Source organism: Pinus tabuliformis, chromosome 4_1 (genome assembly GCF_031772625.1).
Source record: "Pinus tabuliformis cultivar Carrire ecotype Pingquan chromosome 4_1, CPIR1, whole genome shotgun sequence".
NCBI lineage: Eukaryota > Viridiplantae > Streptophyta > Pinopsida > Pinales > Pinaceae > Pinus > Pinus tabuliformis.
In genome coordinates this window covers 589,949,782-589,968,633 of record NC_142303.1, presented here as the reverse complement: position 1 = coordinate 589,968,633, position 18,852 = coordinate 589,949,782, and the positions used below count along the sequence as shown (strand labels likewise).

The 18,852-nt window shown below is 35.1% G+C and overlaps 1 protein-coding gene across 3 annotated transcripts in view; it reads left to right on the top strand.

The window, feature by feature from the left end:
* The window catches only part of LOC149177348 (Cyclin/Brf1-like TBP-binding protein), a 411,187-nt gene extending 407,817 nt beyond the window's left edge, over positions 1 to 3,370 (top strand). For all 3 annotated transcript variants that reach the window (XM_089420099.1, XM_089420101.1, XM_089420100.1), the window contains 3 exons: positions 1,589 to 1,678; positions 2,270 to 2,323; positions 2,416 to 3,370. In XM_089420099.1, coding sequence (XP_089276225.1) covers positions 1,589 to 1,678; positions 2,270 to 2,323; positions 2,416 to 2,739 — 468 coding nt within the window. In that variant the 3' untranslated portion in view covers positions 2,740 to 3,370. The remainder of the gene's footprint in view (positions 1 to 1,588; positions 1,679 to 2,269; positions 2,324 to 2,415) is intronic.
* The last annotated feature ends 15,482 nt before the right edge of the window (positions 3,371 to 18,852 follow it).

The following is an 18,852-nucleotide window of genomic DNA, read 5'->3' as shown; positions in this document are numbered from 1 at the left end:
ATATTATGCTTTTTTCTTTCTTTTTAGTTGCATCAACCTTCGGGGCATTGTTCCAGACTCGATCCAAGGTGTGGACAAGGGGAAAGGGAGACTAACACCTTGTGGACCCAATGGACAAATGTGAACCCAGATAGGAAAGATGTGAAAAGGGGCTTGTAATAAGCGGAGGGGAGTTAGATATATGGTGTCGAGAAGCAGAACAACGCAACCAAAATCAAAGTCTCCCATGTAGTGTCACTCCTAAAGCTAGTAGCCAATAAAGGAGATCCCACGAGACTAGGATCAGTATTAACCCCTAAGTTGAGGTAAGGGAACAAGAGTACAATCAACGCCTTTCATTCTTCCAAGTCACCAAATATGTGCCCGAGAAAAAAAAAGCATAAACACCCAATTACATAATGGAAAATCATACCTTTGAAGTTGGATGGCCCACCTTCATGCAGATGAGAGAGGGTACACAACAGCTGCTCAGGTGGCGGAGAATGGTAGCACATCAAGATATCAGGTGGCTTTAAGGGGCTGTTCACTGCCGGCTGAAGACAAATCTAGGATAGAAATTCTCCTATAGGGGTCACCCACTGGTGGTGGGTAACGAGAGGCACACAAAAAATATCGTAGATGTTGAGTGAGCAGATTGTGTCTCTTCAAAGGCTACTCTTATCAACCAGCTCTGAGATCATGTTGATTTTTCTACAATAAACACAGTAAAAACCAATTTTCTGATCTGATAATTACTTCTAATGATCTTCAATTAATTTATGATATGTCACATATCATTAAACAATTATACACAGAAAAATATTTTCTACAATAAACACAATAGAAAACATTTTTATGATCTGATAATTACTTCTAATGATCTTCAATTAATTTATCTTGTGCCACATATATCATTTAGCAATTATACATAGAGAAATCTTAACAGTAAAGCAGTAGAAACAATAAAGATCATAAAGAGACAGCCATGTACAACAGAGACAACAAATTTTCCTTGGAAACCCAAACTCGGGGGAAAACCCAGCGACTCTTCTTCGGGGAGAAATTCTTCTTCAGCAACGTTTACAATTAAATATCTAGAAATCTGTGCCAAAGGCCAAATCCAAACTTTTGCCATTTCATCCTTTTTCTGCGCCCAAGAGTGTCTTCTATATAAGAGAGATGATTAATGAGCGTGTGACAAATAAAGTGTCACATCATGTGTATATATACAAGTAGAATGGTTGCATTTACCACAAGGGACACCCCCTTTCATGGTGGAGCTGACTTGTCCCTTTTGAGCCTATATGAAACCCAAAAATAAAATTTATTTTATTTTAATTGCCATGATTTTTCTAGGCCACAACTTAGGAGGTCTCTTGGTATGCCGGAATACCTCCAGATGCTACACAAAAATCAACAGTACATTGGATCTAGATTGTGATACTAGGGAGCATTTGAGAAGAGATAAATTGAACAAATATGAAATTTCATATGATCAACTTAATGTAGTCATTTTCATGAATTCAATAACGCGGTCTGGACTCATGCATTTTGTACAACATTTCTTTTGGCATATAGAAATAACAATATATTTGTGAAAATGGTGCAGGATAAACAGCGTAAAAGAGCTGAAGAAACAAAGAACAAAGTCCCAGCTCAGTCAGCAGCTGAAGCTACTCGCCAGATGCTTACTAAAAAGGTAAAATGTGCTCCTTTTGTATTCATTACCTTGTAGTTTAAGGTGTACGAATGGTTAGTGAAAACAATTCACGAACAAAGGTCCAAGCATATCTTGCACCCACGCTTGTCATATACAATACGGAACACATTATGAAAGGGTTGGCTTGGGAGTGTTGTGGATAAAAGTTCAAGTATTGTTATGCTGACTAGAAATAAAAAGGTCAAGATGGAAAACTCTGTATGCTAGGAATCCAAGCAGATTGATAGGAAACCGTGGCATATGCCTTGATAATTTTAATATGACTCATACCGAATACCAGCGCTGAATGGTTGCAATATTTACCATGCACTCCTGAAAAGTTTAGCGAGGCTTTATCAGGTTGTTTTATTTCCTTGAGAATTTGAGGTTGTGCCATTGAAATCACGAAAGAGATTTCAGGAAAGTGTACATATTGATAATTTGAAGTGCCTTTTTCCTTCTTTGAAATATAACTCTCTTCTTTCATGCTGGCCATGTGTCTCTCTTATGTAACTATGTAAACAGACAGGTCTCTAGATCTATTACTTTCCTTTCATCATCCAACTGACAGATCTGTCTTGTGCATCACAGAAACTCAGTTCAAAAGTCAACTACGATGTACTGGAAAAGCTATTTGACGACAACGTATGTTCTTCAAACCTCTGTAAATTATGTTGAGATCTTTCTGTTACTTTTGCATATTTTTAATGTTTATTTGTTGTTCTACTGATTGGCAGAAAAAGAATGGTACGGAGATGTCAAAAGCAAAAGAAGATATACAGAATGACTCAATTGTGGAAAATGGGAAAAGGACCCGTTCTGTCGCATGGGCGGAAGGGGAGGATGCCAATCTCCAAATCCCGAAAAGACAGACTATTTACAATGAAATTAACCCGGGAAAAGTTACCAAATCTGAAGAGGCAACTGACCCAAAAATGGAAGATGAAGCAGAAGATGAGGATTTTGACGTTCCAGATCAAGATGTGGTAGATCACGAACAGTTCCATCCTTATGGGCTACAGTATGAACATGAAGACGAATATGACTATGAAGAGTACTGAATTTATATGACATCTTATTTCAGGAAGGCAAATAATCTTAGACCTTCGTTCAACCAATAATCTCCAACATTGTTCATCAGGACAGGTCGGTTTGTACATGATGTAGAAAGGGAATGAGGGAAGGGGTGGTTCCAAGAAATAGATATGTCTAGTAGCTTCAGCAATCCAGGACATGAAAGAATCCTTATAAAGTCTGCCAAAATATTTGGATGTACATATTTTGTCAGCCAGAATTTCTGTTACTACATGTAATAATGGATGTATTGATTTCCATCACCTTGTGATGGTTAGCTACATGCCATAAGATAGTGAGTTCCTTTCTCACCGGTATTCATCTGCAATTTGAAAGTCACATGAGCCAAGTATGTATTTGAGGATCTGGGCTCTTTTAATTTCCTTGTTGCCCATATCCTCAGTTTCAGTACTTCAAAGGCTAGTTGAAATCCCGTGCCTTTTGTTACCTCACTTAGCATGGTAATAGAGAGATTCTAGCACAGTCCTAGCAGTGGAGTCCAGAATCATCTTGGGAGCCAAGGGCTGCTTAATTATATCGATGTACGATGTTTGTTCCATAAAATGCAGTCTCATTGAAATAAATTTGGTGGCAAACCTGAGGGTTGATTTTGAGCTATGATGTATGATGTTAATATTTGCATTTATCAAATATTTATTGAAACAAGCATGGTGAGTCTAACAGCATGGAAGGGCTAGGAGCAGTATGTGGAGCTGCTACACTAGATTGCCTTCGTTCCACTGTAACATAACCTATAAAATAAACAGATCTTTAGAATTCAAAATGGAATCATGTTGAGGGTAAAAGAAAGGTCCAGCATTTTGGGATAGGAAGAGTTAATGTAGGAGATATCATGGGAACATTTATTCATTATTGAAGCGAAAGCATCCAAGTGAGATATGGAATCTCAAGGAAAACACAAAATCTCTTGAAATGATGTTGTTTATTATATTTTATTGGAAAATGCTTACCCTGATTAAATAAAGCATAGATCCATATAACTTCAGATTTTTATGAGCCAAGAGGGATCAAATTCCTTACGTATAAACATTTTCTCAAGTTTTTTCAATCTAAGAGAAGCTTTCAGTTTCAGAAACTTGATCTATATCCATGCATACTAGATCTGGTTTTAAGATAGATTTACACTGGTTCTTTATACATACACACCACGTGTCAACTCAATGTTGAACATTAAAAGAATTACACATCTCCTTCAGACTGAGCAACACATCATTGAAATAAATTTATTTTTAATATATATATATATATATATATAACGTAAGATGGGCATTTAATAATTTTTTTGTTATTGATTTTTTTAAATACCACAAATTGAGCATGAAAGGAATTACACCTCATAATTTTTTTAAGGTCACAGCCAAGCCAGACACCAAATTGGTGTATGAGACCTTGTTTGTGGGACAAGGGACCACCTCCGCGCAGCGATTTGACTGCTAATTCTACGAGGCATACATACTCTACCCCCTCTGGTTTTGAACCTGTGACCTTTTACAAGAAAACACATGCTCTTAACCATTAGGCCCACTCAAGCTGTATATAATTCAATTGCAATATATATATTAAATTGCATAAATCTATAATCACATGCTCTTTAATTAACCATTCCTTATTATTATTATATTTATATTTTATTCATAACATAATGTAGGAAGCCATTGGAATTTTTCGAATTATACCAAGAGAATGAGCATTATTCTCTTGAGCATTATTTAACTTTATTGAACATACAATTCGTAAGAAATGAGATCCTATGAGTTGCCGTATTTAGAATGCACTATTGTTTCTCAATTTTGAAATTGCTGGTCGGTGTTGGAGGAAGCATCGATTTCGTATAGAGATCGGTTGGTATCAAATCAGTCACTCCCTGATCCAAAAATCTGGTTTCTTATCAAGTAGCCATGCAGAGTAACTGTCTTGAGGGAAAGATAAACTCCTGAAATGATGAGTGGCCTGTAGTAGACGTGGCAAATTCAGGAATTTAAAGCCTCTATTACTGTTTGGCTTGAGATAGGTGCTGATCCAATAAAAATGAGAAGAGAATCAGATCACATAAGAAAATAACAATAACGGATCGCAAACTTACACTCGTGGTAGTTTAGTGATGGTAAATGATGACTAGAAAGCAAGTTTATCCTAAAGAGAATGACGTATGCAAGAAAACATAAAATGGATCGACGTCAAGTCCATCATAAACCTGCTAGATCGGTGCGACCAAAAGTAGATATGAAGGACAATCTTCACTTGAGTAGAAGAGGATTCGATGTGTAACATTGGAGAGATGACAAGTAGATTTAAGGGAAAATTGAAAGATGGATTGGATTTTTATATAAACTTGCACTCATGGTAGTTTAGTGATGGTAAAGCATGACGAGAAAGCAAGTTTATCCTAAAGAGTGACATATGCAAGAAAACATAAAATGGATCGACGCTAAGTTCATCATAAACTTGCTAGATCGGTGCGATCATAAGTAGAAAAAAAGAAAGAAATTATTTTAACGTCCACGAGGCTAAAGATAGTCTATGGGACAGATTGCTTCTTCATCTGCTTGATGTATTCGGCCCTTTTTCTGTGAAGCTTCACAATAAATGTTCCTAGCTTCTCGACAAACCCCTCATCGCTAAATAGATTATCCCAAGAGCTAGCTGACAGCATATCTGCATAACTCTCTGTTGTCTTTGAAGGCCTCACATTCTAAAATGAAATGTTTTTCTGTTTCCACTTTTCCGGAAGAACAAAAAATGCATACCCTTTCCTCCCACACTTCCTTTGGCCTTTTCCAACGCCTGTTTCACAACAGAGTTGATGAGAATTAGTCCTTAACTGAGCAATAAGAATTTTGGCTCTCCAAGAAATATTGACCTCTATGTATGCTTTTGGTTGATGATTATGAGTAGGATTAAACACTTCAATATAGTAATTTTTCTTTCTTCCTAGCTCCTTATCCCAAGTACGTTTGTGAAACTTTTCCATAACAAAAGCTTTTATCTTTGTTGTTTATGGGACACGCGTTCAACCAAATACCCCATTTACTAACCATTTGTTATTTTGTTGCATCCAAGCTTTTTTGCTCTTGCGCAATCTATCATTAAAGACAACCTTAGGCCATCTACCCTCTTCCATTTGCTCAATTTTTTTTAAATACCTTATGACTCGCACCATAGCAATTGCTTCAATAGGAGCAGTCCCTGTTTCACTTAACAAGATACCATAAGGAACTGCACTTTTAATCTTAAATTTGTTTGTAATCAAACGCTTCTGAATTTTCTCAATTTGTTTCCACTGCATGTCGGAGGTACTACTAGCCCACAGTTCACAACCATAGAGAATCACCGGAATCACTAGAAGCCCAAAAAGAGTTTGAGTGGTCTTCTAGTCCCATAACTTTGCTTCTCTACACCTATTTTGAAAAGCATAAAATGCTTTCCAACCCCCCAAAGTTCTTTTCTTTCTACAACCATTTCAGCTTAGATTTTTGTTGAAGTCAATCCCGAGGTATTTGTAACCCGCAACTTCTTCTAGAATGTTGCATTCAAAGTAGAACTTATGCTGGTTATGTTTTATTTTCTTAGAGAAGACCACTACTTTCGTTTTGCTAATATTGACTTGCATCCCCACACTTCTACAAAAATGCTCAAGGGATAGTAAGTGTTCTTGCAAACCAAGAGCCGATTTAGCAATCAGAATAAGGTCATCTACATACAAAAGAAGCCTTATAACAAACTTGCACAAATAGATACCATCACCCCATTGCAAATTTAATCACTCCTCAAGCTTGTCGATATATAAGCCAAAAAGGGTAGGAGACAGTGGGCAACCTTGCTTGACCCCGATATCGCTTCTAAAACTTTTAGAAATGCTTGCTGAAGTTCTAATTTTGACTTTCACATCTTCATACAGCCTATGCACAACTGCTCTCAAATGTTTAGGAACCTCGAGTTCCTCCATTTTCTGTGAAAGTTTATCCCTAGGAACCGAGTCAAACACTTTTCTGAAATCAACAAAGCAACAAAAGATTTCTTCCTTTTTCTCCCAAACTTTTTCAATGATGTGCCTTAAAGTTATGCAATGATCAACTGTGGAATGTTTAGGTCTAAAACCTGCTTGCCCTTTAGCATGCTTATCTCTTTCTTCTGCCCACTTGCTAATTTTTTTTTCTAGAATGCTTCCAAATAGCTTTGCAAACAAAGGGTTTATCATGATGGTCCTATAATTGGAGGGATTATTGACATCATCGATCTTGAAAAGAGGTATTCCCAGACTAGTTGACCAATCTGTGGGGAGCCCTTGTTGTATGATGTTGTTGAAGATTTTTGTAATGTGAGGTGCAAGAATCTTTGAGCCCCACTTTAGATATTCTGCTTGGAGTTCAGCTAAGTCTTTTGCTTTTCCAACACCCAACTTCTTGATACCCATCTCTACTTCTTGTACTGTGAAGAGATCAGTATCAGTGTTGACCAAGGGGAAGGGTCAACCTCGGGAACCTGCTCATAGAGTCGTCTTGCATAGTCAAACCATTTAGAAGCTGTAATATTATTTCCAATTTGTATCTTTTTCGGTTGGAGCTCCTTCGAAAATAATTTGGATTAATTTTCCCAAGGAAGATTAGTTCTTCCCTCCTTGAAACCATGAAATCAACCTTTCTCTTGCTTAATAAATGCTTGTACGATTTGAGCTTTATGTTATCCTTGTTTGACTCTTTCCACATTCCCCTTGCCTTTTTGCATTCCTCGTCAAACCAAGCATTAACTGGAAAGCAATTTGTTTCAGACTTCTTAATTTTTGTTTTTTTGCACTTTGCAAGTGCACATTGAATTAAATGTGTTAATTCATGACTATGAAGGCCGTGAATTGTAATTTTCTCTAGTTCTCAAAGAGCCTCTCTAGCGTCATTTTGAAGGTATTACAATTTTCTGGTGTCAAAAGAATTATGCCTTGTGGGAGATTTTGTTGGACATGCTAAATTTTTACTCTAATTGTTTTTTTCCAATCCAAGAGAAACATAAATAAATTGGCTTGTGATCTGATTTCAAATCCCACAACTGATCTCCAACCAAAACTTCTTCCATTTTCTCACACAAACTATGCGAGCAAATTACATAATCTACCACACTTACTCCAGTGCAAATATTGCAAGTGAAATTACCGGACTTTTCCCATCTAGTCAAGCCATTACAAATGACTAAATCAAAGGCCCCACATAGAGTAAGCAATTGTTCACCAAAGAGATTGCAGCCCTTGTCCTCTAAAATTCTTTCCCACTGATGATTACTTTCTTTTGTAAGCCAAATAGGGTCACAATCATCTTTACAACAAAGAATGCTAGCTTGCTCACTTGCAGTCCTAGATATAAAGGACAAGCTTCACTTGAGTAGTTGAGGATTCAATGTGTAACACTAGAGAGATGACAAGTAGATTTAAGGGAAAATTGAAAGATGGATTAGATTTTTACATAGAAGACAACTATGTTCGAAAGATGGATTTAAGGAGATGGCTAAAGTAAAAGAACAGTTCAAAATTCACGTATTTAAATATGATTGCACTTCTATCTTACATTAGGGTTGTCTTTGGCTTAGCCTACTTGAAATATATATGGCTTTGTACTTCTATCTTACATTGGGGTTGTCTTTGGCTTAGCTTACATTGGGTAGTCCCTGGCCTAGGATTTTGAAATATATATATATATATGAGGCATCAAAAAGGAAAGTTTGCTAGTTGCATGAGAAAAAAACAAGAAACCTAAATTGATGTGAACCCTCTAGTTGGCGATCTACAGCCGAAAGGTAAGGTTTAGAGTATTCCTTGGCGGTGCTTTTTGGTCCAAGCTAAGACCGTGAGCCATCTCAACCTCAAAAGATTTCATGCAACTAAACCTCCTCCGTAATGTAAGTTTTAGAGTATTCGTTGGTGGTGTTGTTTGTTCCAAGTTAAGACCATGAGCCATCTCAACCTCAAAAGCTTTAATGCGACTCAACCTCAAAGCTTCCATGCCCGTCCATTCCCTCCTTAAGGTTTCAACTGATGGCTGGGGAAAAGATTTTCTTTAATTCTGAAATGAAAAATGTGTATGTCATAATGGTTATAATCTCAATCTTCTTATAGTAATACTTTGTCATTATCTATAATTGGGGATTTGATAGTACTAACTACAAATAAAATTGTGAGATAAATATTGGTATTTTATAAATATTTTGTAAGAGGTAAAATTTAAGTATTAAGGGGTTTTGGCAGTGTATTATATAAAGGTAAAATCATGAGATAAGTGTTGGTATTTTGTAAATATTTGGTTTTGAGGTGATATTTATTTTTGAACTTGTTCAATCTTCTGCACACCTTAATTACCACTACTTGAGCAATAACTATTCGAATCAAGAAAAACTTACTAAGCACTAGTACTATGACCACATGTCTACTAGTTATGGACAAGAAGTCAATTTTTTTAATGCTCAAAACAAGTTGTTAACTAATGAATTTGAGAATCATTCGACATCAATATTATAATCCCCATTTTTTTTGGGGAGCATAATCCATTATTTAGTTGTTAACTAATGAATTGAAAATCATTCGACATCAATATTCTAATCCCAATTTTTTTTTGGGAGCATAATCCATTATTTAGGATAACTATTGTTGAAAGTGAATAAGAGGGCATTGAGCATCATACCTCTATGAATTAGATGGGTTTAATGAAAGCATTAAGAAGAAAGATGAGTTACATGAAACCATTGAAATGAAAGAAGATGAAGACATTATAGAAATAGAAGATAAATTTGATTATACAATTGTTAGTGTTATATTTCAAGAAGAACAAATTTAGCTTAATATATGAAAAGAATGAATTTAAATTCTTTTTGCATTCCTAATTACTCCAAGCTTATGAGTGTTGGCCTTCTTAAGAAAGATTTGTAGATGCATATTGTTGATGATGATAAGTGTAGTGCCCACTCTAATTTCCTGGCCCTAATATGACATTATCTTAGATACTTTAGTCTTTGAGGACCTCAGGTTGAGGATCCAGAAACGTAACTCTATTATTAGTGAATGTAATGGTTATGTATGTTCTCTATTGATATTGTGATGACGATATAATTAATGGTTACGTGTACTCGCTATTGATATCATGATGGTTATAGTAGTAAAGGATAGGCATGTTTTCTATTGATGTTATGATGATGATAGTTTTGATCTATATGTATGGTTCCATTAACGTTATGATGATGCTAGCCATGATGGATGTGTCCCCTATGTTAGCTACTTACATTAGTTCTGGTTCACAATGAGCAATGATGTGAATGACTAGGTGATGTTGATGATGTTATTATGACAATGAATAACACTGAGAAACTTTGTTACTAATGATTATTGAGTATGACAGGAAACCACCAGAGGCACTCGCATATGATGAGTTGACAACACCTGGCATAGATTAGTTGCTTGGCCAAATGACTCACATATGGGTGATGGGGTTGTACAATTGGATGGAACTACATGGGAGGGGTGGGACAATGTCCCTTATCTCACCCACTAGGGCTGGGACTGGTGACAGTGTCCCTGATCTCACCCGCTAGGGATGGGACTGGTGACTCCTATTTTAGAAATGGTTCCGGCGAAGAAACAGTAAGGGGCATTTCGGGCATTTCCCGGTTCTCACAACCCAGAGTGCATCCAACCAAATTTATCTCATATTTTCCTATCAATCTGTTTCTTAAGATCATTACGCTATGTGCCTATTTTATCCTTGACTTATTTCTTTTACCTCTCAAACCTCAGGTTTCAGTTGACCCAAACTCAGTTCACAACAAACAACATCAAGCCCACACGCTTAGCTACAACCTTAAGTTTTGTTCAGTACAACATTTCCATAAGTTTTAAGAGTTTAGGAATATTCTGAAGTCTGGATCTAGTTGAACATTTCATATGAGAATCTCCACAACTTTGAGACCGCAAACAATGGAAATATACCAGGATGCATTTCAAATTTTAAAACTAAGATTTCAAGATCAAAAGCAGAAGGGAATGAATAAGCAGAACTAGAGACGCTACTCTTTTATTTTGTATGGAACAGGTAAATATACTATGTGAACGGTTGCTTTCATTGTTCATGTTTGTCACAACAACTTTTCTGTTTGCATTTCTCCTGAGAATTTCTGAAATATTTCACTTAAAATTGTTATTTCTGAGACCATTTTTTATATTAATTTGGTTCGAAAGGGGAGGAGGGATTTTTGGTTTAAAAAAAATTGGTGACATTTGATTGGAAATGGTTGTCTGTTGATCCGGGTATTATAATTGTTTGATCTACTAAGGTTATGCACAGTATGATGGGCAAAGGTGAGAAAATTTCACCCACATACGCACATATATAAACATCTGCCAGTCTATTCAGGCCATATGCGTCTACTGGGACCAAATTATACCCACATGTAGCTGGTCTAGAGGGCCTCTTTTCTTGGAACAAAAACCCAGTTATTTGGAGATTTGATCAAGAAAGTTCAGCTTTCAAGAACTTGTTTCAAAGGTTTGATAGCTTAGTCACGAGGCCAAGAACCTGTTTCCGACTTTAAACAACTCAAGTATGAAGTTTCCTATATAGCTGGTACATAGGACCTCCGAGTCAATCAGCGACGTATTAAATCGACTTAACGATTCCACATTCATAATATGGAAATATTGGTTCAACGGTTGATTCCCTTGCTTCTGAATTCGAGATCCCTCTATGTATGTCATGGCCATTCCCATGGGCCCATTCTAGTAGTAAATCATTCTACATCTTAACTCAAAACTATCAGACTTTACCTATCCTTCCTAAACAGTTGTGTGTCAAATACCCAGAAACAAAAAGAAGTGGGTGCATCCATGGGATCTCCATTTCCCTACTTTCAGTCAGATGTTACATGAAAGCATTTGTCCATATTCCTTCTCTAAGGGAATCCAACAACGTTGTGAACTTTGCAGTGGTCATTGTGGCCAATTACGCCATCTATGATCGTCATGCTACTATTATCTTCTCCTTTTCGCTTTTGGATATTATAGCGAGGTGGGCCATAATCACGGAGTGTTACATTGTTTGCCACGTATCCTGCGAATATATATATATATATATTCTGCCAAGGCAACACAACACTATTATGCACGCACTGTGATGCAATGATAGTTGGCTTAGCTTTGACCCGCAAAGAGAATTTTGATGTCTTTTAGAACGTACTGCAAGCGATGCAGGAGGTGATGTTCAATCAGCCTGCATTAATTTTTCTTTCTTCTTTCGGGTCAAATTTATTAATTGCCACTTGAATAGCAGCTAGTCAATATTCCCAGGAAAAAGCGGTAGTCTCATATTTGTTGATATTAACAATATTGTTTATGAAAAATGCATAATCCATCCAAGAGAATTCTAAGAATACTCAAATATATTGTTTTATCAAGAATGAAAAAAAAAAGGGAAACATGAGTATGTATATGTATATATATACACACGAGGGAGGATGGTTAACTAGTGATTTCATTCCTCTCCACGTAATTCAGTATTATATCCACATATTCTTATAATTTTTTGGGAATGCATTCTCACTATTCATATCATTCACGGTATTTTACTAATCGTCTACACTATCCCTCAAAGTATTAATCATTTCCCACTGAGATTCCAACTTACTCTTCAAATTTTTAACCTACTCTTCTGAGATAAGAATCCACCAGAGGTTTAAACTCCAACTCTAGTCTTTTACTCTTTAGTATTTTCTTAAGGCCAATGACTTCTTTGAAGAGTAAGGCAACGATCTCACTCTACACTCTTTCAGACTCTCCGTGAGATAAAATTTCAACCTCAAAACTGTGCTTGAAACCATTGCCTTCATTTATTTCGTTTATTTCATAATAGATTGAATCATACGTCCTTGGGGTTTAAGTTGAAAGCGAGCAGCTACAAGCTCGAAGGCCATAGAGTATCAAGAATATTTTGATATACTATTTAAATACCTCGACATATATAACAGTTAAGTCTAGTGAAAATCTATGATACTTGATTTTGGCATAAAGTTTAAGGTGATTAATGATGTTTTAGCCGTCTTTCACAATTCTTAACTAATGAGCTTTTGAAATGTGTCTAAATGATTTTTCAAATATTTTGTCGAATGGATTAAGAAATTCAGGTTCTACTTCAATCAATATTGTTTCCCAGATACAGGTATCTCTCAGATATTATTTATTTCACATATATGTGCATTATAACTATGTGCAATGCATTTTTGTTTTTTGTTTTTCTCAATCCAAAAATGGAGAGAGACAAAATTGAACATTGAGTATCCAATCAATTATATTTGCAATTGTACCTTCAATTTCCCTCAATTTTCAATCATATTTCTTTTTAAAGGGACTTATCACTGGAATATTAGCTAAATTTAAGACAAATAGAAACTTCAAAGCAATATCTAAACATGCAATTTTATAATACTTTAAGTAGCATATTGTTCCTTTCATCGGTCCATTTTCCAAACGGTTGAACAATATTTTGACCCTACGTTTGCCTATTCATTGGATATACTCCATGTAATTTTCAAGGATATCAAACAGTGCACAAACATTTTTGTGATATATTTGAATAAATAAATGATAGTTACAACATGTTTAGTATATATATATATATATATATAAACTGCTAAAGCTACAGAATCAGAGACTTTGTTTAAGGTGGTATTGAAATATACAACTTAGAAGCCCTCATCCTTAAAATGAATTAGTTAATGCACATGTTTTATGACAGCTAAGGATGTTTGAATGTGCTTAATATATATATATATATATATATATAATGATTAACAATCACCATAAAATAATAATAAAATAAAACATAAGAATAAGTTTAACTAATGAAACTAGTTTTATCTCATTTCAATAAGTTGTCATTTTTCGTCGTATAATACCAAAAACTTAATCTTGGCTTCGTCATACGTTAATTTTCTTGGTTCAGGCTTTGAAATCGAATGAGTGATTGGATGTGAAGCATTTTTAATTCCTTAACACTAATCAAGCCATTCTTTTAAAAATTAATGACGAGTTACAAGTGCCACATTATAAATTGACATGGAAATTATGTTTTATGTAGTAATATCTTGGTTAATAAATTTAATATTTACATCAATGGTATAGAATTTTTCTATATTCGTATGTATTAAAGAGAAGTCAATAATTAAATATTGATTGCAAAAGGATGTGTTTTTTTGGGTATATGAAAAGTTATGAGTGTGTTTTAAAATATTATTAAATTAATTTGTTTTGAAATTTTTAATAATAATTTGAATTAAATTATAGTTTTCATAAATATAATTATTGATATAAATATATATTATAATTTGGATATAATATTTTCGATAGGTTGCTATGATAATTTGGCAATTTATTTAATTACTTATGCATGAGTGAGTGAAGTGGAGTGGTCACTCGTCATAAGTTATGATCACTTAAGAGTATCCTTGGGTTTTTTGTGAAAAAGGTCGGGATCTTTCTTCCAGGATGAACTTGAGTGATAGCAGGGATGTCACTATCTCTTTCTTTATAGGTGAGGTGTGGTAGGTGTTATAACCAATTTGATTCCTCTCGATAGTTTTTATGTAGCTAAAACAAAATTCTCCCACATTTGCAAATAGAAGACAACTTCCTTGGATTGGGAAGTATGATTTTTGTTTGATTGGCATAACTTCCTTATTTATAGTATTCTTCTTTATGCCCAATTCAATGCTCGATATATTATCGACTACATGTTTAGATTCTTCCATTGTTAGGTCATGTGTCACATCATCTCTAACTAGTTGAGACACTAACATCATTGCTTACTAGGATATTATCTATAATTAATTAATGTGGTGATGTTTCAAAGAGTTTCTTGGTCGGCTGAACTCCGAGGAACTATTCATTGAACATTACATCTTGACGCACAATCACTTTCTTTGTAATTTATCTATTAATTTACAACTGCTAATAAAGATGTTTTAATTTTTAGCACTTTTGACATCAAAATCCTTCATCTTTTTGCTAGCTCATGAGCTTAAGTTCACCATTTGAATTTCTTATTCTTAATTGTCCACCTCTTTCAACATTTTTCAGTTTATGGCCTAAATGCAATGCTACAAGTATCATTTTAGGGAACATGTTGACAAGGGTCCAAAATGACACTTATTGAGATATTGAGGAAAATATTACAGAATTATCAGAAGGGATAACTTAGAATTTAAGACTTTTGAAAATATCAAACGTTTGAACAACTTAATAAAATAAAAATAAAAATAAGGGAGGAAAAAAGAAATCTCCAAGACTCATTTAAATAATTTATACGATCTTTTCTTCTACGACAATATTATTGCAACATCTATGACAATGAACTCTAACATATGCAATGATGATCATACAAATCACTTTGTGTTACATATTGTCCCCGACATTGTCACTTATAGGGTCATGTAGACGTAGTTTGAAATGAACGACTATAATTGGAAGCTACATGAGTATAGTGTGTGGATGACTTTATTTGGTTGAAAGCATCATATATTAATTGTACCATGAGATGAATATTGATTGTGATTATCCTGCCCCTTGTTTTGTTGTTGCTTAGTCCATAAATAAATTTGGGCTGCAATGTTCACCAAATATAGTCCTTCAGTTTATAATAGAATTCGTGGTATAGATACCTTGGGAAAATTATAACCTGCACACTAGAAAGTAAATCAATCTGGATATTCACTTAGTAAAGAGTCATTATTGTTTGGAATAACCCATATTCAGGTTCCAAGTCAAACTAAAATGGTAGATAATTATGAGGTCGACCAATGTGAGCTTATATAGGAGGGATTGCATACCTACTATTAATTTTCCTTGAGCAATGACCAACAAGAATGAAGAAAAAGGGGAGGAAACTTCTGATAAAATAAAAATAAAAAGGACTTGCATTATGAACATAGTACAAAGGATGGTCATGACAAGGACAATTGTTGGACATTACATCTCAAGCTCATATTCAAAGGAGCTATACTAGAAAAATATTCTTGAATATTCAAGAGGTTAAAGGAATGAAAATGAGAAGCATTAGATTTTATGGCAATGTTTCATGAGGGCCTAATATAACTAATTAGGTAAAATAATAATAATAAATAAATAAATAAATTTGTTTAGAAAAATCCTTAATCCAAAAGATGAAGTCGATTATGTTGATTGATTTTAATTGATTAGAGAAAAGTTGCTTAATTTACAAATTAGGGATCCATGTTACTAGAAAGTTAGCAAGAGTTTTAGGAAGGATTCCTAGGAGAGGTGTCACCAGTTTTCCTTTATGTTCTGAGGACTTCGGGATGAAGTCCATTGTCAAGAGAGGGTGTATGTAGTGCCCACTTTAGTTTCCTAGCCCTAATATGACATTATATTAGATACTTTAGTCTTTGAGGATCTCATGTTGAGGATCCAGAAACATGACTCTATTATTAGTGAATGTGATGGTTATGTATGTTCTCTATTGATATTATGATGACGATATAATTAATGGTTACGTTTACTCTCTATTGATATCATGATGGTGATAGTCGTAAAGGATAGGAATGTTTTCTATTGATATTATGATGATGATAACTTTGATCTATATGTATGGTTCCATTAATGTTATGATGATGCTAGCCATGTTGGATGTGTCCCCTATGTTAGCTACTTACATTAGTTCTGGTTCACAATGAGCAATGATGCGAATGACTAGGTGATGTTGATGATGCTATTATGACAATGAATAACATTGAGAAACTTTGTTACTGATGATTATTGAGTATGACAGGAAGCCACCAGAGGCACTCGCATATGATGAGTCGACAACACTTGGCATAGATTAGTTGCTTGGCCGAATGACTCACATATGGGTGATGGGGTTGTACAATTAGATGGAACTGCATGGAGGGGTGGGACAGTGTCCCTAATCTCACCCGCTAGCACTCCCACCGTGACTTGGGCTGGAAAGGTTGAAACACCTTCGCCTTGAAGATCACGATGTCATGAGGGCAGATCCCAAAGTTGGGTCACTCATGAGGATTTTACTGAGGGGCTTGCATCAAGGTGGATTCCTTGATCCCCGACACCATTATTCTCACTATAGCATGCAACATAGGAGATGATAGTGGTCTCTGTCATTGCACCTATACTTTCCCCGCGTAGCCACTGAATTCTTGAAGGGCAAGCGGCATGGCACCCTTGGAAATTCAAGGGAATTTCTTGAAGGGCATGACCAACTTGGCACCCTTGGCATCACAAATAAACTGTTAGGCATGACACCCTTGGAACTTCAAGGGAAGTTCTTGAAGGGCATGGCCAAACTTGGCACCCTTGGAATCATTAAAAATTAATTAATTAATAAATATAATCAAGATATGAAAACCATATAAATTCACATCAAGTGGTAAATGATGATTAGAACTGAGGTAATTAAATCAAGAATAAAACTTGGGTTAAGGGGATCGTAGGAAGAAATAAAATATTTTACCTTAAAAACTCTACCCTTACCATGTTGGAAAATTTTAGGTAGATAATGTAATTTAATTAGGTAAAAAGGGGGAAGAGGGATATAAATGTAAGAATAAATATTAATCCTAAAATAGCTAAACCTAATTAAGAGAAGAGGATGGTGAATTAAAATAAGATTAATTTAGAGAACCTCCATGTAGCAACAACCAACATACAAATATCCATCTAAGAGATAAATTGAGTTAAATTAGGGAGTAGATAGGGGATCAAAACTTGACTTATCAATTGACTTTAGTAATGAACACAAATTAAGAAGTAAAAAGGGGGATCAATATACAACTAGGAGAAGAAATATGAATCTTGTTGAGGTGAGGAAAATATTATTTTTAAATTAAAATTTAAATAAATAATTTTGGAGATCCTTAATGAGAGAGCGACACATGGGTGGGTGAATAATCAAACTATTGGATTATCAAAAATAATTAATTGTGCATGAAAGGCCAAGTGTCACCTATGAGGACTCCTATAAAAGAAGGGGAATGCCATGGGAGAATGGAATTTTTACCCTACTATTGGATGGATGAGACCATGTCAAAGTAGTGACTACGAGCTATAGTGAGTTTGGTGAGGTATAAAACTTTAGAGATGGGACTCTTGAGCCTAGGAGTGCTCTCCTATATCGGCTAATACATTCCTCCGTTGTACAACCCCATTGTAGCTTGGGGGTCTGCAGGGAATGAGAGTACCCAAGGAGTAGGTATGGAGGTCAACCGGTGGGTCACTGCTTTTGGATTAAGCACATCGACATTCACACTCGGAGGTGAACAACAACAAAGGAAGACAAGTAGCAGCAAGTCAGGTTTGAATCTCGTATTCTAGTGAACGGTACCTATGTTGCTATAATATTCTTTTGTATGACTTCATTATGGCTTTAGTCAAATATATGTAAATTAGATGATATGTTCCATGAAGTGAAATTCAAGAAATTTTTATATAATTCTTAATGATTTTTTAGTTCCCAATGCTATTTTCTTATGGTTGTATTTTTAGTATTTCAAAAAATATATATAGGGTTAGTTCCTACAATAAGTTGGATGAAGTACCTTGAATTGATGATCATGATGAGGAACATGATGATGATGATGATTTAGTTGATGATGATCATTTGGATGATGTGCCTAAACATGATGATCATTTGGGTAGATTACTTAAATACTACCAACTCTATCATTGAGTTGGCCATAATGAATGGCATTGTTCTAATCTTACCCTATGCAATTTTTGTGGGAAGTCAAACCATCTTTCAAAAGGTGTCAAAAGAGAACAAGGAGTGGGAAAAGTGAATTTGAGGTAGTTAAGATCTTGGTGTTGGCCTTTGGAGGTCAAGTTATTGGATCCTTATTATTGTTGGGTTCATATACAAGTAAAAACATGTTTGATTGGAGAGGTTTTTGATATCAAAGGATATAATTATTCTTAGCAAATATTTGATGATTTAGGGAATGATTGAGCCTCACTTGAGGTTATATTTTGAGTTGGAGATCTAGTATTCATTCCTCATTGAGTATTGCTACCCTTTTCCACTTTCAAAGGA